The sequence below is a fragment of the Pygocentrus nattereri genome, chromosome 1 (assembly GCF_015220715.1).
Source record: "Pygocentrus nattereri isolate fPygNat1 chromosome 1, fPygNat1.pri, whole genome shotgun sequence".
NCBI lineage: Eukaryota > Metazoa > Chordata > Actinopteri > Characiformes > Serrasalmidae > Pygocentrus > Pygocentrus nattereri.
In genome coordinates, this window is record NC_051211.1 from 13,754,535 (window position 1) to 13,780,774 (window position 26,240).

General features: G+C 39.0%; 1 protein-coding gene across 2 annotated transcripts in view; it reads right to left on the reverse strand.

Annotated features, from left to right (window-relative positions):
* Positions 1-11,849: 11,849 nt before the first annotated feature.
* The window catches only part of pkn1b (protein kinase N1b), a 79,459-nt gene continuing 65,068 nt past the window's right edge, over positions 11,850-26,240 (reverse strand). For both annotated transcript variants that reach the window (XM_037539435.1, XM_037539424.1), the window contains exons 11-22: positions 25,767-25,896; positions 25,133-25,220; positions 22,283-22,362; positions 21,451-21,523; positions 20,112-20,203; positions 19,191-19,367; positions 18,341-18,403; positions 17,928-18,004; positions 17,090-17,232; positions 16,604-16,711; positions 15,727-15,807; positions 11,850-14,994 (exon numbers count right to left, since the gene is read on the reverse strand). In XM_037539435.1, coding sequence (XP_037395332.1) covers positions 14,791-14,994; positions 15,727-15,807; positions 16,604-16,711; positions 17,090-17,232; positions 17,928-18,004; positions 18,341-18,403; positions 19,191-19,367; positions 20,112-20,203; positions 21,451-21,523; positions 22,283-22,362; positions 25,133-25,220; positions 25,767-25,896 — 1,316 coding nt within the window. In that variant the 3' untranslated portion in view covers positions 11,850-14,790. The remainder of the gene's footprint in view (positions 14,995-15,726; positions 15,808-16,603; positions 16,712-17,089; positions 17,233-17,927; positions 18,005-18,340; positions 18,404-19,190; positions 19,368-20,111; positions 20,204-21,450; positions 21,524-22,282; positions 22,363-25,132; positions 25,221-25,766; positions 25,897-26,240) is intronic.

The window sequence follows — 26,240 nt, forward strand, 5'->3', positions numbered from 1 at the left end:
ATACTGCATCTACTACTCAAGACTGCTGATACAACTTCACTTTATCACTTAATTACTCTGCTGGCTTGCTCACTAGCATGCTAAAGGCTACACAGCACAGTTCTCCTCACAGTTTATAGCCAGACAAAGCAATCACTCCCGCACTGCCAGTAGCCAGTTCCCCACATAGGGAGCTAGATTTTTCTGGACAGGGTTCAGGGAAGGAGTGAACCATTTTGAGCACAACCTGACAGAGAGAGAGAGAGTGGAACAGTGAAGAAGCATTGAAATGGGAATGCTGAGGATTTGTGGAGAACAAGAAAAAAAGGAAAAAGGGACAGATTTTTAAAAAGGGGGGTGGAGGAGGAGGGGGTAAAAGTAGTAAAGGAGAGTAGAGGAGGTGTGGTTTGTGAGAGACGTCCAGCTTTAGTCCACACGCTAAATACCTCAATGACTGTAGTGCTTTTGGACTGTAAGAAATGCCCATACGTGGGCTTTAATCCCTTCACCTACTTTTACTTTCATTTAAATACTTAAACATCAGGGCTGTACATGAAAAGTTTGAGTGTGCCTAAAACTATTTCAGTGCTAATTAATTCATCTTTCAGTACTAAACAAAAAAACTTCTTTAAAGTATTAGTTCCCATTAGTGGAACAGTTTGTCACGGTAATTTAAGCAGAAGTTACACAGAAGATTTGAGTTTTGATGTTAATTTTGTGGAAATGTATTTTCTCCACAAAAATGCTGATTCCCCATAAGGTGGCACTATTTGCACTCAGGTGACGTTTTTGTGCACCATCATAAGCAATGAACGAAACCCATGCATTAACCCACTGCAGCATTATGGGTCCAGCCATAGAGTTCAAAAAAGGGAGGCAAAGTAATTTATCCCAAAGTACGGCTCAGTGTTAATACGTGAGTTTAAACTTAATCTGACCATTCTGAAAGGGGATATAACTTTAGGCTAACAGATAGCAAAAGCAGTAAGCAGTGGTTATCACTACCTGATCTCAACCAGAGAACTTGTAGAGAGAACTGCCACTCTGAAATGTCTTCTGGGTTTCTCAAACGCTATGGTGGCACTCCTGAACGAGTCCAAAAGGAATGGGTTAAGATGGTTTATTTGAGCAAAATCAGTTTGTAACTAGTTTATAAATGCTTAAACCTTTTTTTTTCACTGAACACTGAATCTCATAAAACACTTTAACACCGCTGTTATATATAGTTATAGAAGTTTAAAACGCCATCTCATGCAGGTTCATGACATCAGTGAGTGAGAACAGCCAATGAGCCGCTCCACTCGCCAGCCAATCTGCGCTCCATAGCTGTAATGCTAGCATTCTGCTGCCCAAAACCCGTTTGTTGTAGAAAAAACTCGCAGGCACCCTCTGCTGTTTTGCAGTCATGTTTTTGATGTATCAGGGAATATAGGAAGAGGCCAGGCTCCTGATAAACTGGCTGTGTTTGAACTGAAAACCTGATGTGGACGACACATGTGTGGTCTGGTTTTGTACCACCCCTAAACTGATTGGCCTGCTTTCTCTCCACATATCACAGATGAGGTCTGATTGCAGCTGTAGAGATGTCCTGGCATTTTGCCTGTACAGACTACAATTTAAAACGTACATTTTTAGCAAAAAGTGCACAAATCTTGATTGCTTGATTTGGCCCAGAGTCTGTATTGAATCTACAGATTTTGGGGGCAGAATCATTCTGTTTCAACAGGCACATGATAAAGTCCCAGTACTTTTCCGGCTTTACATATGGTATACAGCTCCAAACAATGTTTGTGCATTTTGTACGTCTTGAGGTCCTTTGTTCACAAACATTTAGATCTGTTGTTTGAATTACCTGATGGACTACAAACTACCATAAACACTAAACCTGAACTCAAGTCTCAGTAGCTGTGTGAAGTGGGGAAAGGTTTGATTTTGTACAACATGCACAACATTATATTGATATATCTTATATCCTGTAGTTCAGTAACAGTTATATGTGGCTGAAATACTGTAGTTATGCAAAACTATAAAGCATATTCATGTTTACTTGATGAGTATTCAAAAACATAATGATCTGCTCATTGGTTTCTGTTATAAATGTGTTAGGAAGTCATTAAGTTTTCTGTTGTTACAGATAATTTGTTGAATGATTCTGTCTGTGGTAAATGACGCTATGCTACAGATATGGCAGATCGACAATATGTTTAAAAACTGTACAATAACATTCAAATGGATAATCTCACAATCATGTCATGTTGTTCTGACTTGGAGCCTCAGTCACAAGCAGCTGTACTTCTTCCTGCCAGCACTGGGTTCAAAACCACTGAAGTTTCTTTTTTCAGCCATGTTTCTCAATATAGTGGACAGAAACATGTGCATCAGTCAAATTAAACTAAAAATGCATTTAACAAGCCAGCAGTAAAACTCTCTCACAGACATGGAAAAAAACAAACTCACCCCCAGAATTCTAAAATGTAATGTTGTCTGTTAATGGAAGTTGGCCTAATTTAGGTTAAGTGTCCTCACAGCAGAATCTGTACTTGATTTAATGAGCCGGAGCGAGCATCCTGCAGACATCCATTTAGACCTGTTCAGTAACTACAAAACTTCTATCCATTTCTGCATGGACCATATCAGAATGCTTATGAACTTGATTGCTTGCTATACTTCAGGTTAGATAACTTGCATCCAGTCGGCAGCTTAGTAGCAAGCAGCTTAATTTACAGCTCAGTTTACACGAAATTCATAAATAACAGACCAAGCTTTGGCCAAATTTTGTTGTTGAAGCTGTAATATCAAATGTACCCTAGTATGTAATGAGGTAGAGCTGCTGTAAGTGGTGTTGAGCCCACTGTGTTTGCAGCTGGTTTTACTTTTCTAGATAAAGATGCCAAGCACTATTACACAACCTGTGAGAGCTTTGTATTGCTTTAGGCCGGTTTAATTGGATTTAGTGCAGTTTGTAAAACACTGAATTAAGTCATTGTACAACCCCAATTCCAATGAAGTTGGGATGTTGTGTAAAACATAAATAAAAACAAAATACGATGAAAAATCCTTTTCAACCTATATTCAATTGAATACACTACAAAGACATGATATTTAATGTTCAAACGGATAAACTTTATTGTTTTTTGCAAATATTCACTCATTGTGAATTCGATGCCTGCAACACGTTCCAAAGAAGTTGGGACAGGGGCCACAAAAGACTGGGAAAGTTGAGGAATGCTCAAAAAACACGTGTTTGGAACATTCCACAGGTGAAAAGGTTAACTGGAAACAGGTGAGTGTCATGATTGGGTATAAAGGGAGCATCCCTGAAAGGCTCAGTCGTTCACAAGCAAGGATGGGGCGAGGTTCACCACTTTGTGAACAACTGCATGAGCAAATATAAAATTAAGAACGTTTCTCAATGTGCAATTGCAAGGAATTTAGGGATTTCATCATTTACAGTCCATAATATCATCAAAAGATTCAGAGAATCTGGAGAAATCTGTGCAAGTAAGTGGCAAGGCAGAAAACCAACATTGAATGGCCGTGACCTTCGATCCCTCAGGCGGCACTGCATTAAAAACTGACATCATTCTGTAACGGATATTAACACATGGGCTCAGGAACACTTCAGAAAACCATACAATAATTGTATTATTCTTTTTACAGGTGCCACTACAGGTTCTGTTTGTCTGTTCAAACCTGTCAAATCTCAGTATCGTGATGCACATTGATTTATGCTGTTTTGGCCACCCTTAAAGCAAGACTGATTTCTGCTGTAATATCACTTTGTCAGTCATCTATCCAACAGAGCTGTGCAGCAGTTTGAGTGGCACAAAGCAGGCAGAGGAGCATATATATAAACATGATTTCTTTCTCTATTAAGCAAATTGCCTCAGTCAAAAGCACATATTTTAACCACTGTGGTTTAAATCACAGAACCAGTCTGTTTGACGTTGGGCGAGGGGCATGTTGTCATCTTCTTTGCTAGGTAAATTGTTTTGTGCTCAGTGAATGATGTAGACTTCTCATTGGCCATATGAGCTACTAAATGCACCTACTAAACACTGACTTAAATGCCAGGTTGCTAGGCTAAACGCTGAGATGTGAATGTAGTATGATGGAGCAAAGTGTATGGTATCAACTCTTAATATTTATATTTTACATGTGAGATGTCAGAGATTCTTTAATATAAGGGGAGATGGAGATCTTCTGCTGTTTGATATTGGTGAAAAGCACGAGGCCCAGCTTGGCCAATCAAATCAGACCTTGTAAGTCATAAGCCATTATTCGACCTTGATGTCGGTGAAGCTCATCCATGTGTTACGTTCTCTTCAGTAAAGGCAAAACAGGTCATGAGCACTGAGCTTTAGTGAGTTTTGAAGAAATCGTTTCTATCACTGCTATTATAATTCACAGAAATACTGATGGCTAGAAACTACAGCGGTCTAGTTCTGCACATACTTGGACTGCAGTGTTCCTGCTGCTGTAACTAACCTTAATAGCATTCAGAGCTGATAAGGTAGTGAAATAAAAGTAAAATAATGGGGTAAGGACACTGCTTAGATGTTTGCTGGCTTGCCAGTTAGTTGAGTGTGTGCTACTTTGTCCTGCTTCAGCTCATTTTGTCTGATCAAAAACAACAGAAATTGCTATCAATAAAGCTGATCTGACACCAATAAGCCACGTCAGCTATCTAAGTTAAATCCTGTGGTGTTATGTGGGCTGAAGTATTTCTGATGAATAGCTGAGGAACAGCACACAGCATACCATTCTCAGTTATTTTACTGAGTAAAAGAGCAAGTATGTACTAGTCATGTATCACATCCTTTTTCACAGTCTTTAGTCTTTTGTTGATGAGGCTGTCCCTGTTTAGAGATGTAACAAAGCAAGTTTTCCGAGATGCTGGCTCAGTACCGTAAATGAACCCCTAACACCATTTTGCTGTTGCTCGTCCCTTTTTTTATATTACACACTGTGGCTCTTTAAAAAGTGGACATGGTAGAAAACATGTTGAGGATAAGCAACAGGACAGTTGAGCTGTTTTATGACAATTTCCGTCCACAATTTAGCAGTTTGTTCAGGGTACTCAGACATTTTCTTTAATACCCCTAACTCAGTTAAGTCTCTAGTGTTCTTACTTGCACCCCGTTATGCTTTTTAGACCAAAGATTGCCGTCTCCCCCTGAGGACGGTCTCTGGAGAAGTTGATGCTCCAAGAATCTCCTGTGAGTGCTACTGTTTAGGGTCCCTGTGGAATCTATTTCTCTCTGTTTGTGTATGTGTGTGTTGAAACTATAAGAAAGTCATTTTCTAAAGGCACGTGTGCATTTCAGCAATATTACTGTAATTGTGTTAATAGGCTTTGTTTGGGTCACATTGAAATTAAGGTGACAGAGACCAGGTGGCTTTTGCATTGTAGCTTCATTCCACTTCATTAGTTTATTATGGCGCTGGCCATTTATTCATTAACACAGGGAACAAGCACATTTTTTTTTTTAGATTAAGTGGCCCTTATTAGTCTCACAGCGGGGAAATTTCACCTCCTCATTCTAACCCATCTCTGCAGTGAAACATCACATACACACTAGTGAACACATACACTAGGGGGCAGTGAGCACACATGAGTGGTGGGCAGCCCTTTCCATGGCACCTGGGGACAGTGGTGGACAGTAACTAAGTAAATGTAATTTGGTGAAAGTAGTTTTTTCGTGTATCTGTACTTTACTGAAGTATTTCCATTTTGGGCGACTTTTTACTTTTTACCCCATTACATTTTGCGACATCTGTTGTTCCTTTTGTGCACAGCGGTCACTTTGTTCTGAGCTTGTTTTGACCTGTTGGTCATACCGACCCAGTGCAGCACACAGTTCAACGTCAGTGCAGAAGCGTAAAATTTTGGGAGAGTCTATTCAACATAAATGATGAACTAACCTAACTTTGTGTAAATAGAGCACAATATAGAAAATATGTCCACATATGCAGTCGTGACTGATGCGTCTTTTTTCTGAATTCATACAAACACCATTTAATCTCATAGTAAATTAGTTTTTGCTAGTTTGTGTTTATGAACATAGATGTACAGATAATATAGTAAAGAAAACTTATTTGTGATCCTGAGTTTAAAGCAAGTTTTTATTGAACTTAAACTTGTAACTAAGTTGCGTTAAGTTAATTAATCTTTTAGTACTTTTACTTTCAGTACTTACGTAATAAACGTAATAAAAGAAAAACATAAAATAGTAACAATGAAGTTAATAAAACAATGAATAGAAACTCAGATAAAATGTAAAAAATAATTAAAACACAATTAAAAATAAACAGCCCATGCTGTCTGTGAAAAATGATTAAAACAAAACTGAAATTAAAATAGTTTAAGATAGTTAAAAACAATATTAATCATTTTATTTCCAATAATCAAAGATTTCTCTCTGAATAGGAAGATTTATTTTTCATGCTGAGGAACATTTTAAAGTAGGAAATTGGTGCTGCATAAGCCCCACATAACCTGCTGTGATGATATAAAAAATTTCTGACCACCCAAAAAAGGTAGCTAGGTTGGGGCCTACTAAAGATTTGTGACCAGCAGCAGATAACACCTGGGAATAATGTGCTCAACAAGCACATATGCATGTGATGTTTGTGCGTCCACATACTTTTGTATGTAAAGTATGTACATGTGTTTTTACAGCTTAGTGAGTTTGCCTCATAGTAACACACCATCCTAAACTACCAGACAAGATTCTAGTCAAGTATGAAAAGGACACTAGAATGAAATGTTCTGAACTGTGATGGATAAGACTGATCCAAAAAGCAGATTTTATGTCCATTTTGGACTCAAGCCTCTGATGAAAGGCAGTGTTCTATCTGTGTGAGTTCAAATGGGCCCTGGCTTCACTGAGTTGCCTGTATTATTTGTCTGTTTCATGTCATCCCCCTATATTTTTTATCGAGGTGAATGAAAGTACTAATAAGTTGTGGTATGTATGTGATGTATATAATTTATAGAAATCCATTGTGAAAAGGCTGAGGTTGAGGTTCGTGTTGGCTACTCCAGCGTTCACTTACTGCTAATTTACTTGCCTTAGCAGTGTTGGTGCAGGCGTTAAAGGCACCAAAATGTTTGGTTCAACAGTTCTTATGAAAAGGCTCTTTTCTGGTTTGGTAAAGCAGCCCTCCTCACATTAATTGTGTCTTTGGTTTGAAAAATGAGCCACAATTCACTCCTTCTATGAGACTCTTGGGAAACTGAGCGAGTTTTCAGATACATGCCATGGCATATTATGAAGTTTTTCAGCGGTATTCTGAGTATAGTTACAGTTGCTAGGCTATGAAGGACCAATTGGGTGAACTAATTTCCTACGCATAACTTTCCCAAATAGGGTAACTTTATAAAAAGTTTTTCAGGGACCAGCAAGAATTTTAATTTTGATACAATCTGCGGGTCCAAGACATTAATTTGGGGGTCCCAAACTTCCCAGACCCTTGTATTTTGCATCTCATAGACACCCAAATCTATTTCATAAATTCTCAAAAACTTCTCTCAACTCGTTCACACCACATCCAAGCCTGCACTAAGGTCACACACATTTGTTGATTTTGTTTAGGACACACTGTCTTACTTTCAGCTATAAAGATGAAGTCTTTTTGTTTATAAATGTATACATTCAGTTGGAAAATTCAAGATAAATGGTGACTAATGAAACAACAGAAATTGTCAGTATGTCTTACTGTGTCTGTGCAACCCTAATGAAGACCTGCATATAGTTTAAGAGGGTTAAGGATGTATTTAAGGAAAGACTTCTAGTGTTATTATTCTATATTGGCCTTGTAGCTCCAGCGCTAAACTTAAGAGGCAAAATTTGGTCAAAATGTGAATGAAAATCTGAATTGGCTGAATGACTACCTCGGGGTGGGTGGAAGACTGTAAATGTTATTTTTTACCAAACCAATCCTTTAAGTGCCTAAACTGGTGAAGTGTTATGTAAAGGATTTCTGAATCCAAAATGGCAGCGATTGGCAAGCTAACTTTGTCTTTTCCTCTGTTGATATGTCTTGTTCAGTTCTCTCCAAAAACACATACAGAGAACAGGACAGATATTCAAACAGCCTGATTGTGCACATCTCCTGTTGATCATAATTGGGTTGCCATCCAGTCTTCAGGGCTCCCGGGGAGAAAAATATGACAGTCTCACAATTTTCACTGTAATTGGATTTGAAGAGGACGGTGCAGAGAGAGAGAGAGAGAGAACAAGAAAAAAAGACGAAAGGAGAGACAGAGGTTTTTAATTTTTTTTTTTTTGCTCTAGAGGGCATCCTGACATCTCCATGCTTCCTTTCTGTACCCCCCACCCCACCCCACCCCTCTTTCTGTCTCTCAGTCACCACAGAGCTCTTTTCTGCCTTGTGGTGATAATCAGACACATTACCTCTGCGAGCCTCTCATCCTGTCTTTCTTTCTCCCCAATTCCTCTCTTCCTCTCTCTCTTCAACACTGCCTTCGCAGAAATACAAGACTGGTGAAATCCTGCCCTGGGGCAAGCTTATGGTCTTCTGGGGCATGATGTTCCTGTGCAAACTGCCTGGAGCATAGAGCAAAAGAACAAAAGAGAAGCCCCTCACCACAAGCACACCACACAGGTGTAAGTAATGTTCTTAATGAGGCCTTTAGCCCCAGCCAATATAACTCCATGTGTAATGGCACAGGCCTGTCACAGCAGGCTAGTTTTAAGCAGGCCTGCAGAGAAGCAGAATGGAAGAGGAACAGGGAGTGCAGATGTGCACTTCACATCTGCAGGGCAGTGACAGTGAAGCACTGAGAGGAAGAGGCTCATTCAGAAGATAGCTGTGCTATCAGAACTTTCAAGGGGCCCTTATAATGAAAAACCCAGTCTTATGTACTGTTTTAAGTTTGATGATGTATATAATCATTGTCTCAAATACCGTTCAGCCCCAATGCTGTACAGTCCATACATGGAGATATAAAATATGTTTCAGCTGGGACTGCGATTTGAATGAGACAGAGACAGAATACTGGACAGTTTTTCAGGATAGAAGTCCTTTTCATATATCAGTCTCAGAGACACAGTAACAAAAAAGAAAGTTCATGAATGGACTTTTATAAGTCAAAAAGAGGGACAAAAATACAATGTATAATGATCATATTTGAGCCTTAAAACATTGTCAGACAATTAGAGTGAAAATGGCACCTGACTAAACTAGAAGTATTCCAGTCTGCCTGGAAGGTGACCCTTACACACTATAGATGGGTACTTACCGCAGCACTCTCAACTTATCTCTGCTCTCTGATTGAAAGTAATGAGTAATCCTGCATTATTATTTAGCGCAATTTCTAAACTGACCTAGAATCAAACCGTTACTGACCCCCAGATGCCATCAGCTTACAGCAGCAATGATTTTCTGAATTTATGCAATAATAAAATTGAAATGGTCAGGCAAAAAATTCAAAATACACAGTTAACCTGCTGCCCTGCTACAAACCCGCTGCCCTACAAACCTTGCTTCAACTGAACTAGTTCAAGTTATTTCCTCCGCATTTCCTACAAAATTACTCAAAGAAATTTTGCCAGAAATATCCATATCAGAAATACTCTGTCAATCATAAGCTCTTCTCTTAGTCTTGTCTGTATATGTATATATACTCACATATATATATATATATATATATATATATATATATATATATATATATCACTGCTGTCGGAAGAAAACCTCATATCTCCATCTTTTACGTTTTTCATTTTTTTGCATAATTTGAAATGACCTCATACCCTTTACATTGTACGGAAATTTCATGATGAATGGACTAAAGGAACTGACCCAAAATGACTGGGAAAAATGTCTGGTTCCATTGACTAACATTAAAAATAAAGTAGTATAGTAAAGTAGTAGCATATTATATTATATTATATTATATTATATTATATTATGTTATATTATATATATATACACACATATACACACACATACATTGTGTATATATATATTTCCAAAAGTATTCACTCACCCATCCAAATAATTGGATTCTGGCGTTCCAATCACTTCCATGGCCACAGGTGTATAAAACCAAGCATCTAGGCCTGCAGACTGCTTCTACAAACATTTGTGAACGAACAGGTCGCTCTCAGGAGCTCAGTGAATTCCAGCGTGGTACTGTGACAGGATGCCACAGGACAGGATGCCACAGGATGACAAGTCCAGTCGTGAAATTTCCTCACTACTAAATATTCCACAGTCAACTGTCAGTGGTAATATAACAAAGTGGAAGAAATTGGGAATGACAGCAACTCAGCCACGAAGTGGTAGGCCACGTAAAATAGGTTTCCTGCTTCTTCACAATATTGGCAAATTAAGAAATGCATTGTCTCTACGGGATGTAGAAAAGCTAGTTCATGCATTATCTTAAGGCTTGATTACTATCATGCCCTGCTGTCTGAATGTTCCAGCAAAAGCTTTAACAAGCTTCAGCTAGTCCAGAACACTGCAGCCACAAGAACCAGAATGTTTGACCATACCGGCCTAGTTCAAACCCTTGCTGGTTGCCAGCTAAATTCTGCACTGAATGCAAAATTCTTTTACTGACATACAAAACTCTAAATGGCCCCTCAGTACCTGAGTGAACTTATTATGAACCATCACGTCTACTTAGATCACAAGGTGCTGGCTTACTATTAGTACCTAGAATTTATAAAGATACATCAGAGAATAGAGCCTTTTCCTACATTATATGGACAAAAGTATTGGGACACTTACAGGAGCTTTTGTGCATCCCATTCTAAATCTATAGGCATTAATATGGAGTTGGTTCAACTTTGCAAGTATAAGAGCTTCCTCTTTTCTGGGAAAATTTATAAAAGATTTTGGAGTGTGTCTGTGGACATTTTTGCCCATTCATCCAGGAGAGCATTTGTGAGGTCAGACACTGATGTTGGACAAGAGCACCTGGCTCAAAATCTCCATTCTAGTTCTCACCCAAAGGTGTTTGATGGGGTTGAGGTCAGGGGTCTGTGTGGACCAGTCAAGTTCTTTCTCACCAAACCTTGCTTTGTGCACTGAGGCTCAGTCATGCTGGAACAGTAAAGGTTCCTCCCCGAACGGTTCCTACAAAGTTGGAAGGATACAATTGTCCAAAATGTCTTTGTTTGCTGAAGCATTAATATTCCCCTTCACTGGAACTAAGGCGCCTAGACCAACCCCTGAAAAATAACTCCATTGCATTATCCCTCCTCCACCAAACAGCTGGCAGAATACTTTTCCACTGCTTCAGAGTCCAGTGGCAGCGCTCACCATTCAGTATAAGAAATTCTGAGAGGAGTACACATTATCTACACAAGTATTTATCTACATTATCATAGTGATGCCATCAACACTATCCTCTATTCATCTACAGCTTTCCACAAAACAGATGCTTTTGAAATGTATAGCAATGTGTGAATGTTATCTGTAAACTCACTGGCAGCTCTATTAGGAAAAGCTCCCTAACAGGAAGTTTTGATCTCAGATATTCCTGAATTCCTCATGACAGGGTCTCAACAAGATGGACCATTCTGGTCAATGTTGACAATATTACATCATGTAAATGTGCACATCTGTCAGCTGCAAAATCTCCTGTTATACCACATACAAAAGGTGTTCTACTGGATTTAGATCTGGTGACTGGGGAAGCCGGGAAAGTTCACAGACACCATCATCATCTTCATGCAAGCAGTTTGAGATGAATTGTGCTTTGAAGCAGCCATTAAAAGATGTAGACAGGGATGCACATGGCTTGCAGCAGTCCTCAGATAGGCTGTAGCATTCAAACAATACTTGATTGATATCAGGGAACCTCATGTGTCAAGAAAACATTCCCCACACCATTGACAGTCCTGTGAGTGTATTTGTTGAATAGACTCATTACACAGGCCAAAGGTTTATATACATTTCTATTTTTAGTCATTTTTAGACCCAGACACTGCATGACATCACAACTGACAGTTCAGACTCCACAAAACTAAACTCACATAAAACATCGTTTTTACACAGAGCAGGTGGCAAAGGAAAAAAAAAGACTATCAAAGTACACAGCCTCACACACACATACAAAACCCTTCAGTTTTTAAGAACATAATACATATTCTGCCTCCCTCTTGTGGTCACAGTTGTGTATCACATTAGTCAGCAAACAACCTGTGTTCAAATAGACATTCAGTTCCAGAGCAGACAAAAAGGCGTACAGGACACAGGAGGTGGAGAAGGACAAGATGTTTGAGAAGGAGGACAAGAAAGAGAGGAAAGACAAGCTGGATTCTAAAAGGGGATTTGGTGACACATTTTAATAGGGGAGGACGGCATGACGAAATGGCATCATTACTACAATAAACTACAGCACTGTGAAAAAGTCAGAGACCACCTTTCAATTATTTAATGTCAAAATGGGTAAGTTATTACTTTTTCAGCAGCAGGAAATAAGAAAACTAATAATTATTGAATTAATTACACAGAATCCTCAACAACAAGGCCTCATTTCACCCCTTGCCCCTATCACTTATCCTTCCGTTTCGCGCTTTCACGTGTAGGGGTAGAGTGTCCCATTTTTGTTGAGACAGAGGGGTAGGTTGAAGTTTAGCCCTCCAAACGGATGTTTTTCATTGGCTCACTCCAAACGGAGTGTTGTGAGAATAAAGATAAATGGCAAGATAAGATATCTAAACAAGCGACCAAAGATAAACGTATTTAAAAAAAAAAAGATAACCACTGTATCATCTTAATTAATGTCGATTCAATGTTTTATGGTTCTTTACTTTATAACAAACATAAAAAATAGCTAATAGAATGCTGATATCTCGTTAGCTAGCCAAATTTCTCATTCCACCACATAAGGTGGAACCAGAAAATTCGAACATGAAGCTGGCAGATAGCTGACTTCAGCTTCACATCACTGAAGAATAAGAGGTGGGTGATAATAAATAATTGCCCCTCCACCCCGCCCCAACTAAAGTCCAGCACCGAGGTTGCTGAACTTTACCCTCCTCTGCTGTCACTGCAGAAAGAGTGCTGCTAGTAGACTCTTATTAAAGTAATGTTTTTTTTTTTTTTTATTTGAGGATTGTCTCATTTCGTGGGGAAAGATTTCAACACTACCCCTTGTAACTCAGTTCCAAGAGGCAAGGTGACAATCGAAAACAAAGGGAAGGGGTAAAAAGCATGTCTACTTTTTACCAATCATTACAGCTTCCATTCAGGTGGATACATTTTCTGCTTCCAACACGTTCAACGATGTTGAGGTGTGCACTTGGGGTGGTCAGTCCATTGTTTTGAGTACGCCAGCAGCTTCTTTGTTTGACTTCTTTGTCTGTTTGCTTTTCTCAGTGAGGGCTTCCTAACAGCTACACATCCTTTCAGACTCATAGTGTTGAACTGTCTTCTCACAGTGGAAGGATGGACAGAAACACCTGTGGATTGTTTCAGATCTGAAGTAAGAGTGGAACTTGATTTTCTCCTCTCTCTCAAAGGTTTAAGTACTCTTAATCTGACAGTGACAGTTATGGTGGTTGGTTGTTAGGAGTCCCATTTTTCCGTATCTTTTTATAAAAATAACTTTTATTTTCCTTTGACTTTCCTCTTCCTTATGTAAGTATCTTAAATCAGATCCCTTCCAAAATCCCTTCTGAAAATTAATAACTTAATGGTTGTTTTAACTAGAAATTACATAAATGAAGGAAGGCCTTTGACTTTGTGTCACAGTGCATGTTTGTGAGTATATCATGACTACCGGTAGTAATTCTAGAACACTAAATGGCTGCATGTTTAATTAACGAGGTTTAAAAGAGGCTCCGAACTGGTGGACCTGTCAATGTTTTCACCCTCGTGTTGAGAGAGCAAGTTTGAATCCTGATGATGTACTAAAGCAGGGGTGCACAACTCTGGTCCTGGAGGGCTGGTGTCCAGCATTGTCTTGTAGTTCCTCTACTCAAACACACCCACTAAACCTGAAAACATAGGAGTTGAATCAGTTGTGTTTAAGCAGGGAAATAATCAAACTGTGTTGGACACTTTCCCTCCAGTACAGGAGATGTGCACCTCTACGCTAAAGCAAAAAAAAGTTCATTCAAAAAAACATTTTGATAGCTTGATATTCAATGTGGCACTACTGGTGCATTGTGCCTGTTCCAACTTATCAAACCTCTGAAGAATGAAATGTTATGATATCGTGTTTTCAAGTATCATGATGTTACATTGCTGTCATACCGCCCAGCCCAATTTTTTTGTTCACAAATGTGAACTTGTGAACAATGTGAGGTGTCACAGTGCAGGTATATGATGCTACTACTGAACTGCTTTTAAAATCCTGGAGGAATCCATTTGCTCCTGACCTTGAGCTTCTTCCACTGAGCTTCATATAACTGGATTATTAAAGCCCATTTATTTATTTATTTCTCAGCCCTTTATTCATAGTCCAGATTACACAAAGGTCTTGGATCTTCAAAATATGTGCAAGCAAGCACTCTTGCCCTCTCATGTCCACTCAGTATGATTAATAGGCGAGTGTTCTCTCTTTCATCTTCTTAAATGGGGCCCTCTAACCTCCAGTGTTCTTCATAGTTCTAAACCTGAGGATAAACAGCACTATCTAGGAGCAACAATGTCCAAACTGAAATTAAACCCAGCACTCCCTGGCTCCACAGCCTGTACCGATGGAGCAGGCTGAAGGGAGCACCTGTAGGACTTTTGACAGACTGGAACACAGCCCAAGTCTCTGAATCACAGTATCACCATCATTTTGAGTTCTAACCTGCAAAATACTTGTTTCCTTTTTATCTAGCAGAGGTCAGAGACGTAATCGAAGTCTCTGAACCAGTCCTGGTCTTTGCGGGAAAGTGTCCGACGCTCGCGGGGCGGAGTCAGAGCGGGAGCCTCCGTGGTAAATTCAGCGTCAAAATTACTGACGTCTTCCTTATCTCTTACAGAGGGCACGAAGGGAGGTGTCACTTTCCTCTGCAGGAGAGCCTCCCATTCTATATTCTACACAACAAGAAAAACAGATTTTAGAAATCATTAATTGTTCTTGATGCTTTGGCAAAAGCCTCATGTCATTTTACATACACATGCCAGTGTACTGTGATTTTCCATGACCAACCCCTCAGACTGCAGCTTTATTATTCAGTTGCTAACCAAAATCTTAATTTCCAGTTACTAACTATAAATTTAAGCAACAGAATTTGAGAGCGTGAGTGTTAATGTGGACATCACCCTGATTTGGTCACAGTCATGAGTCAAAACTGTACATCATCACAGCTTTGATATTCCTAAACTTAATATGGCATTTCTGCAAATTTCATGCATAAAATTTCTATTTATCTACAGAATTTAACATATTGGAACAAAATACAAAATTAAACATTCAGATTTTCTCTCAGAAATCTGCATAATTTTATTCACTATGACTGTTTATTTGCTTTATTTAACATATAAGAGGAAATAATAAAACACAGGGTGTTAAAACTTTTGCTTATGACTGTATGTAGCTATGAGAGTAAAAGAATTAAAGTGTGGACCCACATACAGCCCCTTAGAGTTCAAGAGCTTAAACTGAATGGAGCAAAGACATCTCATTAGCCAGGATTATAGGCCATGTGTTTGTGTGTGTGTGTTTGTGTGTGTGTGTGTGTGTATGTGTGTGTGTGTGTGTGTGTGTGTGTGAGAGAGAGAGAGAGAGAGAGAGAGAGAGAGAGAAAGAGAGAGATTGAATCTCACCCTAAAGAAAGGCTGTTTCTTTACATCCTCTGCATCTCTTTCACTGGAGCCCAACCTCCTCTCAGGGTTCCGTCTGAGCAACTAGCAATAAAAAACAACACAAAACCAGCCAATCAAAACGCCCAGCCAATAAAGGGGCTGCAGCAAATGTTAATGAGTGGACTATGTGTTACTTCTGATTCACTGGCAGTGTGCTTGAGTATTAACGGTGTGCAGCACCTCTGTTATTGTCGCTGTCATTGTAATTGTCATTTACTATTATTATTATTATTATTATTTGCCATCAAGTCATTTCTGACTCCAGACAACCATATGGACAGTGTTTCTCCTGAATCTCCTGTCTTCAGTTTGTATCTCAAGGCTACTGAACGGCTGGTTCATGATTCCTCTGATTGTATCCATCAGTCTTGTAGCTGGTCATTCTCTTCCATTTTTACCTTAAACTCTTACAAGCATAACGTTCTTTTCCAATGAATTGATCATTCTTAAATGTCAAAAGTAAGATCTCCTCACTGCAATTTATAAAAACGTCTATGATAATAATTATCTAAATTACACAGAACTTATTAGCAGGGATGCACCGATTTGAAATTCCTGAGCTGCTATAATTACTGGTAATTAACACCTTGTTGTGGCTCTTAACAATACCAATAACCCATCATGACATTGCATTCTGAAAGAAGTTCACATTATATTCCATTTAAAAAATGCAGTGAGTGGAAAACAGGTTAAAACTCTAAATACAGATCAGTGATCCATTCTCTTTGCCACAATCAGACAAACTTTCAAAGAACTGTTTTATCTATGGACATTTTCACACCACTGTTCTAACTCTTATGGAGGCTGTGCTGTGATGTGATTGGTGGAGGGTCCTCACCCGTCTCATTAGGCTGATTGCCTCTGTAGAAAGGAATCGTGGGTAACGTACTTCATCATTCACAATGCTGTCAAACACCTCCTCCTCATCATCACCTGGGAATGGGGACTACATACACACACAGAGTACACAGATGCAGTATTCTTGGAAATAAAATGAGATGTAATATTGCACTTGAAGCTTGGTAACTTCAAGCAACACTGAAGATCAAGAAACATTCATCAGTCAGTTACAATTCATTCTTGCCGCACACCCTGATATGTTCACAGATATTTTACTGAAAGATTCAGCATATGGCTTTCTTCTGTCCCCATACTTGTTTATTTAAGTTAGACCTTCTATTACTGTGTGGTCCAACAACTGAACTATGCATTAGTGTAGCTAAATATTCTAAATCTACTGCAAAGAACTAATCTAAATCTTTTTAAAAACTTCTCACATTCGATTATGACAACCACAAACATAAACACAGATATGTGAACCCACCTCTCCGACCAGCATCTCATATATGAGCACCCCGAGCCCCCACCAGTCCACAGCTCGAGAGTAGGAAGAATCAGTCAAAACCTCTGGAGCCAAAAACTCAGGAGTACCACAGAATGTACTCGTCCTGTCCCCATAACCCATCCCTACAAAGAGAGAGAAAGAAAGTAATGTGAGGTGAAATTATCCTCAATTCTTTAAGTAAAATGCTGATGCTATAAGGAGTTTTTCAGCTGAACAAGGTACAATACAGAGCAGCCAATCAGAACAGAGATAATTTACATATATAAGCCTTAAAGGCACAGTAACAAAAATGGTGTTTAATTCTAAGGGATAAAGAGAAACAAATGACAAGAAATATGTAGGATATGGCTCATTTAAGACTAATAACTTAGCTCAAAAGTTTGCAGACACTTACTTATTTAATATTTCTTCTGAAATCAAGGGCAGGGAGTTTGCCCCTGTTTGTTGCCATAACAGTTTGTACTGTCCCAAAAAGGCCTTTCACCAGACGTTGGAACATTGCTGCGTGGATTTTGGCATTTAGCCAAAAAAGCATTAGTGCGGTCAGGTACCGGTGTTGGATGATCAGCTCTGGAACACAGTTGTATTGCTCCACAGTCGGATACTGGGGGTCTTTATACCCCTCTAGCTGATGCATGGCATTAGGCATAGTGACCTTAATCAATGCTTTTCTCTGGAGCTGTGAGTGCACAACTGAATGCTTGCATCTGCAATGGTTGCACCTTAAAGGTGCTGAATTAATCTGAAGGAATGTCTGGATACTTTTGAACATACAGTATATGATCCTATATTTGAATAATCACAAATGTGTACACACCTTCTTTGCAAAGACCGAAGTCAGCAATCTTCACAAAGCCATCAGTGTCCAGCAGCAAGTTATCCAGCTTCAGATCCCTATCAGAAAAGGGACATTTGCTTAAAAATTAAACACCACAGGAAATGTAGGTGTGTTTATGTGTATAAGGGGTGTGAAAATGCATTAACACATCCTGATTTACTGATCAAAATGTTTGTGATAAATCAGAAGTAACCCATAGTCTACACACTATCATTTCCTGCTGCATTCTTATGATATTAATCTTCATTAAATATGTACCATTTTTTTGTTTTTAACAATTTTGAAATGAAAAAAACAAAAACAAAACAAAGTTGAATCAAAATCTGAAGTTTTACACCACTCCATGCATGATTTAAGTTTACACAGTTGCGTGAAATGCTTGTCGTGCTTACCTGTACACAATCTTATTGTCATGAAGGAACTGTAGGCCCAGAACCACACAAGCAGCATAAAACCTGATAGACAACCACACAAACGTACACAGAAACAAACAGAAGAATAGCAAATCAAACAGAGAAGCTGCTGGTATTCTCAGAACACTAAATTGACCACCCCAGAGTCTAGGCCTCAACATCATTGAATATGTTTGGGATTCTGAAAAATCTGGAAATTATCTGGAAAAATATCCCTACAAGATTCTTTGAAAAACTCATAAGCAAGTCCTAAAATTAACGTAAGCTATAATAAAGGCAAATAGTGGACACACTACTTCAAAATTTGCTGTTATATTTCGATGTTGAGGCTTCTGTGTATCGTTCTGTTAAAGGTATGTTTTCTGCTTTTTTCTTGATGCTAGAAATGAACAACTTGTACTTAAAGGCTGTTTTGATTTCATATTAAATAAATAAATGGTGGCCTCTGACTTTCGCACAGCACGGCATCATGTAAAACATATAGTATTATGTCAAACAATAAGAAACAATGCTTAGCCTTTCCAGAATTCCAAAATATTTTACTGGAAAAATTTACTAGGAAGCCTTAAAAAACCTTCAAAAAACATTCATATAAACACTACGTGGTTAAAAGAATCCATATAAATGTGCATGCAAATCAAGTTTCCTGAAGTAAGAGGGAGCAGCTGGGGGAAATTAAGCATTATTATCATGCATCACTGTTGATAAACAGAGAAGGTTAACATTTAACCTGTTACTTTTTCTGTAATCAAATAATCAAGCTTAACTAAGTAATCGTGACAGCAATAGGTTTTATTTTTTTCCCCAACGCACACACACACACACTTACACAGAGCGTGGCTCAGAGAAGACGTCAGCGTGGATGTGCATCATCAGGTCTCCTCCAGCCGTGTACTCCATAACAAAACAAACATGCTCCTCCGTCTGAAAACACCCAAACAGGTTCACCAGGAACGGGTGATGAGAACTGTTTACTGTCTCGAAGATCCGCTTCTCACACATCAGACTGAGAGAGAGAGAGAGAGAGAGAGGGAGGGAGAGAGAGAGAAATACAGCCAAGATAAATCTCTCAAATAAGTGTTATTAAACTGGCTTTATATCTAAACTGAAAAGCAGTCAATGTTCTATTAAACAGCCTATATCATCTACATTGTTCTTGTACTTTATATTAATCTGAGGTCAATGTATAAAAGTTTTATCATTTTATGCACCAAAAGCAGCCATAATCCATTTTTACATGACACATTTACAAAATCTCCTTATCCCTTAGAATTAACCAGGCTGCTTTTGTTACTGCGCCTTCAAGACTAACCTATGTAAATGCCCTCTGTTTTGATTGGGTGTGCCTCAATCATAGCTGAAACACTTTTTAAAACATTTAATTTCAGTATAAACAGTTGGAGCTAAACTGCTGTAGGCTGAATAGGTGAATATACTGTAGATATGTTAGTATATATACGGAAATTAATTATTGTTTATGAAAAATAACCCATGATATGGTCTCTAACATGGTTAACACATCTTTATTGCGCCAGTTTAACACAGCTACTCTGGCACCAGTTGTCACTGATTTAAAACAACACAAAATAAACATCTTAAAAAGAGAAAGTTTTGTACATTTGGCAATTTTGCTAGACATAACTGAGAATATGAAATCATTGTGGGTGTTGATCTGAGTCAAAGCATAGTGGATGATATGAGAAGAGTTTAAGACCATTTGTGTGAGAGATGAAGGAATCTGAGTTTTTACCTCTCTACTTCATCTCGGGCTATAATGTCTCCTTTCTTCAGCGCTTTGATGGCGAACAGACTGCCAGAGAACTTGTGCTCCGACAATAACACCTAAAAAACACACACGGCAAAATGAATGAAGCAGTTAGCAAAACACTGTAAAGATACATTTTTACTGTTAAAAATGTAAGTAGCCTGGAATCTGCTATATCATTGAAGCTGAATAACAGCAGCATAACTTGCAGCATACCTTTTAAGGTAAAACAGTAAAAACTGAATTTTTAAAGTGAAAATTTGCATTCAAAATTTTAAATAGCAAAATATTTATGTTGCTGATGTTCTAAAATGTTTGGTAACATATTCTATCAATTTTCTACATTTTTCTTGGATTTAATTTTCCCCCCTGAGGTCCACTTCTGACATTTCAGAATTTATTAACAGTCAGAATTCATTTTTATATGACCATTTTCAACCTTAATTCATCTGTAAAAGCAGTGGTCCCCAACACTCTTCTATCAGATCTACTTTTCTGCAGAGTTTAGTTGCAACCTGTTTGTGCAAGCTACTCCTCCCCTGTTCTTTAACAATAGCGCCAATCAAGGACTTCTGAATACGTTAAATAAGTGGGGAGATGAGGCAGACTCTGTAGCAAGGCAGATCGCCAGGACCAGGGTAGGTGACCACTCCCCTGTATAGTGCTTCATTTCAAAAAGTCTACATGAAACACTTATCACATCAGTGTGAATGGACAGAGCTTAACTGATTAGGTGAATATATGTAAATGTGTTGACTTTTGTGACATCATAAAAGCACTGGATTCAAAACAGGGTGTTTTTGCAGCCTAGTTTCCACACACAAACAAAAATGCTGTTTTAATTTTTAAAAAGTTGTGCTCTCTTATATTTTTGAGTTAATGGAATTTTGAATAATAATGTAATGTAACAAGAGTCAGTGTTTTATGCCCTATCAGCTTCAAATAAGTCAAATTTAAAAGCAGCCCAGACACTAGCTTTAAGTTAAACTCCAAGACATTTGTGCAAGCTGTTTTATTTCAAAAAAGCAAGAGAAATCAAATGGACCCTTTAAGGATGCATTCAATAAGCTTTGTATTAATGCAATTTTGAATTTGCACAAATTGCACTAATAATATATACACAATCAACACAATTACTGACCAAAGGGAAAACTGAAGGACAAAACTGTGTTGATGTATTCTGTGTGAAAATGATGCACATATTTGAATTGACTAAATACAATGTATCACTCATGCTTCAATACATTTAATGTGCACTCATTCAGGAACATATGGAAACGGAAACTTTCTGAAATAAACATGCTAATGTGTGCGCACTGTATACCTTGCCAAAATGTCCTCTTCCTAACACAGCGATGAGTCGAAAATCCTGCAAACAAAGTGGACCTTTGCTCTGCCTACACACACACACACACACACATATACAAGAACACCTTAATGAACGTGAAGGTGGCACCTGTGTAAATAAAGTGATGAGTGAACCATATAAACTGGCTTGTAATTGTGTCACCATTTCAAGCCTATACATACTGAAAAAAAAGGTCTGCGTAGCACAAAATAATTAATTCGTTTTTCAGTTAGTAACGGCTAAAAATATTATGATTCAAGAACTGAATTGCATAGTGTTTTGTCCACATATAAAAGTAATAAACATGCAAGAACATGAATCATATGGAGCAGATATGGAATAGCTTTTCTCTGAAGTGTGAGATATATTTAGAAAACCTGGAATGGAGTAATTACATAATGCTCTGAGTGAGGAGCTGAAATGTCTGCTGCTCCACTTACATACTCCTGTGAAGTCACATACAGACCTCTGGGGTTTATGGGGTTCATATGGGGTTAATATGAAAAGTTCATGATATCAAGCCTCCCTCAGCTACTGACTGTGAAAGTGTTCAGGTATCACACATTGTTTGGCTTCATAACTATAAAGCATCGCCATTACAGAAGAGATAAGAACATGTAAGAGATAAGAACATTTCTTATCATATTATGACACCAAGTTCATTCAAAGTAGTGAGGGTGTGAAAAGCACTTCCATCAACATCTTGTGTGGGGGCGTGTGTGGGAACATCACGCTGCGTGTGCGTAGGTCATGCTGCATGTTGGCCTGGTCTAGTGAGCTCCATATTGTGTGTCAGCAGGACACGTACCTGCGCTGGGAATTGTGGGAACTGACCCTGCTGACCTGTCGTTCTGGAGCCAAATCAGGAGGAGAGAATGGCTCTATAACCTGCAAACGAGAGAGAGAGAGGAAGTTAATTTACTGCAAGTATCTAGCTTAATGCCCAAATCGTTTCATTACTACAATATTAATTTGTTGCGCTGGCATTCATTGCCAACAATTGTTGGCAAAAGTGTAGTATTCGTGACCTTAATTATTTTTTAAGCAACAAAAAATGCATCCAAAACTTCAATTTCCAAAAACGTATTGGAACAGTATGTAAAATGCAAATAAAAACAAAAAGCCAGAGGTTGTCATAGTATGTGGGGTTGTATTAGTGCCCAAGACAGGGGTAACTTGCACATCTGTTTACGTGCCTTTAACAACAAAACACTGAAAAAAAGTTGTTGAATTTACATGATTCAGATGTGCGCACTGGTCCTTAAAAGTAAGTTAATTAAATACTTACACCTAGCGGTTATGTTGATGTAACATATTTCATCCATGTGGAGCCAACGTACATATTTGAATCGAGTAAATTTAAAGCAAACTTTAAACAAGTTTTTATTCAGTGTACACAATTTTGAGCAACATGTGCTGCTTTCTAGATGATGACTTTTTCAGGGACGTCCATGCTTATTTCAACATGATGACACAAAACAGTCGGCACTTATCACAACAGCATGGCCACATAATCTGAGAGGAGGGGTGCTAGACTGGCCTGCCAAAGGCCAAGGAACTGTATAACAGAAGAATAGCAAAAGAAATTCTGCTTTCCACACTGGATTTGTTTGTGTCTCCAAATAGTCCCCAAATAATTACTGATGTAGGACTGAGGAACAGGGAGGAGATGGGGTGGCGGAGGTGATTGTAAACAGTTTGTCGCAGGAATGGAAGGTGAGGATGTTAATTTATAGGGTGTTTGATTGGAAGAAGGATGGGTTTCAGGCATGTTCCTCCCCCAAACCTCAGTTTTAACTACATGGAAAAAAGACTTCAGGCTTTGAGATGACTGCTACTCCTGCTTTTAGCCATGTGATGTACATTAGATAATAGTCAGTCAAACTGTGTCAGAAACCACTTAAGCAAGTCTATAACATGGTTTAAGGCAACTGTGTAACTGAGGTAACTGTGACATAGGCATGTAGAGTGCACAGTGCTAACTCAATGACCTCAATTCCCATTACTTATTAGCTACATTAGCCTCAAGCTCCAGTGCAAAACTTCAGACACCAAACATTTCTTGACAGATCAACTACCTCTGGGGTAAAAAGGAGATTGTGTAAACTAGATTTACACCTTTAAAGGTCTGCAGTATTGCATTGATGCCCTTCATTTTTTCAGGAAAGCAGGGCAGAGAGAAAGAGGACGAGGGAAGGAGAACAGAATGGAGAAAGAGGACGAGAAAAGGATTACGGAACAAAGCAGAAACAGCTCAGGATGTTCTGAACCTTTGTGGAAACCAAATGGCAGAAAAAAGCTATAAAAAGGGAATCAAGCATTGTGGAAAAAAGAAAACAGACAGGCAGATCTATGGCACAGCAGGTCAGCGCACACATCATCATTCAGTGTCTACTTTTTTCCCTCTCTCTCTCTGATGTTCCCTCTTTATTCTCCTCCCTCTTTGTCTTCCTCTCTCTCTCCTTACTGTTAATTAGCTCTCTACAAAAAATCTGCTTTGTAATTAATCCTGTAATCTCAGAACCCCACTGACCACACCATCTGTTTCCTCTCCTTACTCCCTCTCTCCCTCTGTCCCTCTCCCTCTCTCTCTTATCTTGTTGAAGTGTCTCTGGTTGGTTTCCAATCTAGTTAATGCTGCCTAGTAAGCAGTTAGGATTAATTTAGCCTTTCTTTCTGAGCATTCTTTCTCTTTCACTCTTCTTTTCTTTATCTCTCTCTCACACCTCCTTTGCTGTCTATCTCTTTCTCTCTCCCCTTCTCCCTCTTTCTTTTTCTCTCATCTTTCCTCTTCCCCTCTTTTAACTTTTATCTCTCTCTTCATTTCTCTATATCTCTCCCTCTATCTCATTCTTATTTTGTCTATACTCAATCTCTTTTCTTTCTCTCCCTTTCTGTCCTTCCCTCTCTTGCTCCCACTCTTTCTCTCTCAGCTCTCACTCTTTTTCTCCCTCTCCCTCTTAATCTATCCTTCTCCCTTCCTCTCTCTTTTTCCGTCTATCTTATTCTCCCTCTCCCTCCATCCCCTTTTCTCTCCCCTTTTCTGCCTGGCCTCCTTTCTCCCTCTCTTTTTCTCTCATTTCCCCTCTCTCTTTTGCCTCCATTTCTTTTCATTTCTCTATATCTCTCCCTCTATCTCATTATTTTTCCCACTTTTTCTCCCTCTTCATGTTAATTTATCATTTTCTCTCGCCCCCTCTCCCCAACTGTCTTCCCCTGTTCTTTTTCTCTGCCTTCTTACTTTTTCTCCTTTTCTCCATCTGCCCTCTTTCTCTCTTTTCTCACTCATCAACCCCCTCTGTCTCTTAACCTTCGCTTCCCTCTATTTATCTCTCTCTCTCTCTCTCTCATCCTTTATGTTGCACTCTCTCTCTCTCTCTCTCTCTCTCTCTCTCTCTCTGTCTCTGTCTCTCTCTCTCTGTCTCATGCCATGGGGCAGTATTTTCTTATGTCTCATTGCTGGTTCAACAGAAGGGCATTGGATATCTTCTCTTCCTCCTCTTCATTTAATTTACCACTCACGCACACACACACACACACACACACAGACACACACACACACACACACTCACACACACACACACACACACATCACTATCTATTTTCTCCTTTACTGATTTGCTGTATCATCCCCTCTCTCTCCCGTTCTCTCTCTCACCTGCAGTGCTGCGTCTGTAACGTCTCTGCGGCTCTCTGATCGTGGAGGAGATTCACTATCCAGGGTCAGCTTCTCCACTGAGATCACTCTGAAATATGAACACACTTTCAGTAAAACAATCAATAACACTCACTGTCAATTTAGTAAAGATCAGCAAAATGATCTAAAAGAGCTTGTACTATGCAATACTATACTTAAAGGGGAATTCCACCAGTTGTTCAAAATTTCTACATATCATGATTTTGTCATCATTTCTAGTGCCGAATGAACTGCACTGTACATGAGTACTCGTGATGAATTTGGTTATCCTTCTTGCAGTGGTACCAAGGCTAAAGAGCCTGCATATATGGGTGGGACTAGAAATTGTCCACACAATTGATAAGTCAAGTGCAATCATTACAAAATTGTCACATGTCATCATTCGACTCAGATGACCACCATTTCTAAAAAAAAAACACTAGCTAGCCAGAATCAGACAACCTCCAAAAACCCATCTTCATTCACAGTTCTGTTGTGCAATGGGAAACAGTCACTGAGGAATGGTGCACAGTGTCATGCCATTAGTGCATCTAAAGGTCCTTACCCTGTGTTGGGTGCTAGTATTATGTGGGTTGTGTGTGTGTCATGTCCTCACCCTGCACTGTGTGTATGTGAGTTGTGCGAGTAGCTGTTAGTCGAGGTGCTGGATGGGATCATATTCTTTAACAGTCGGACCCAGGTGGCGATGTCCACATCCATCTGCTTAGCTCGCAAAAACGCTTTACCTAAAATAAACAAAGAATGAAAACAGTGCTGAAAACCCTTGTAAAATTAGTCAAAATCTCCCTATTCACTGAATCTCTTCTAAACCCTCAATCCATTTACTCACTCCACGTTCAGCCTTTAGCCAGCAGTCATTGTTGCTTTTTAATGACCACCACTAGATGGGGCTGGAAAGCTTTAGTGCAGCTCATGCAGCTGAACTCTGAACAGTTTCTATTCTTTTTCTATTGATGGTTTAGATCAGGATTTGTGTAGTTCATAGTATTTCGATGACGTCACGCAATCACTCTGGAACCATTTTAGTAGGCAACATCAAGTTCACTCAGGAGTGCCCTGGTGGTTTGTT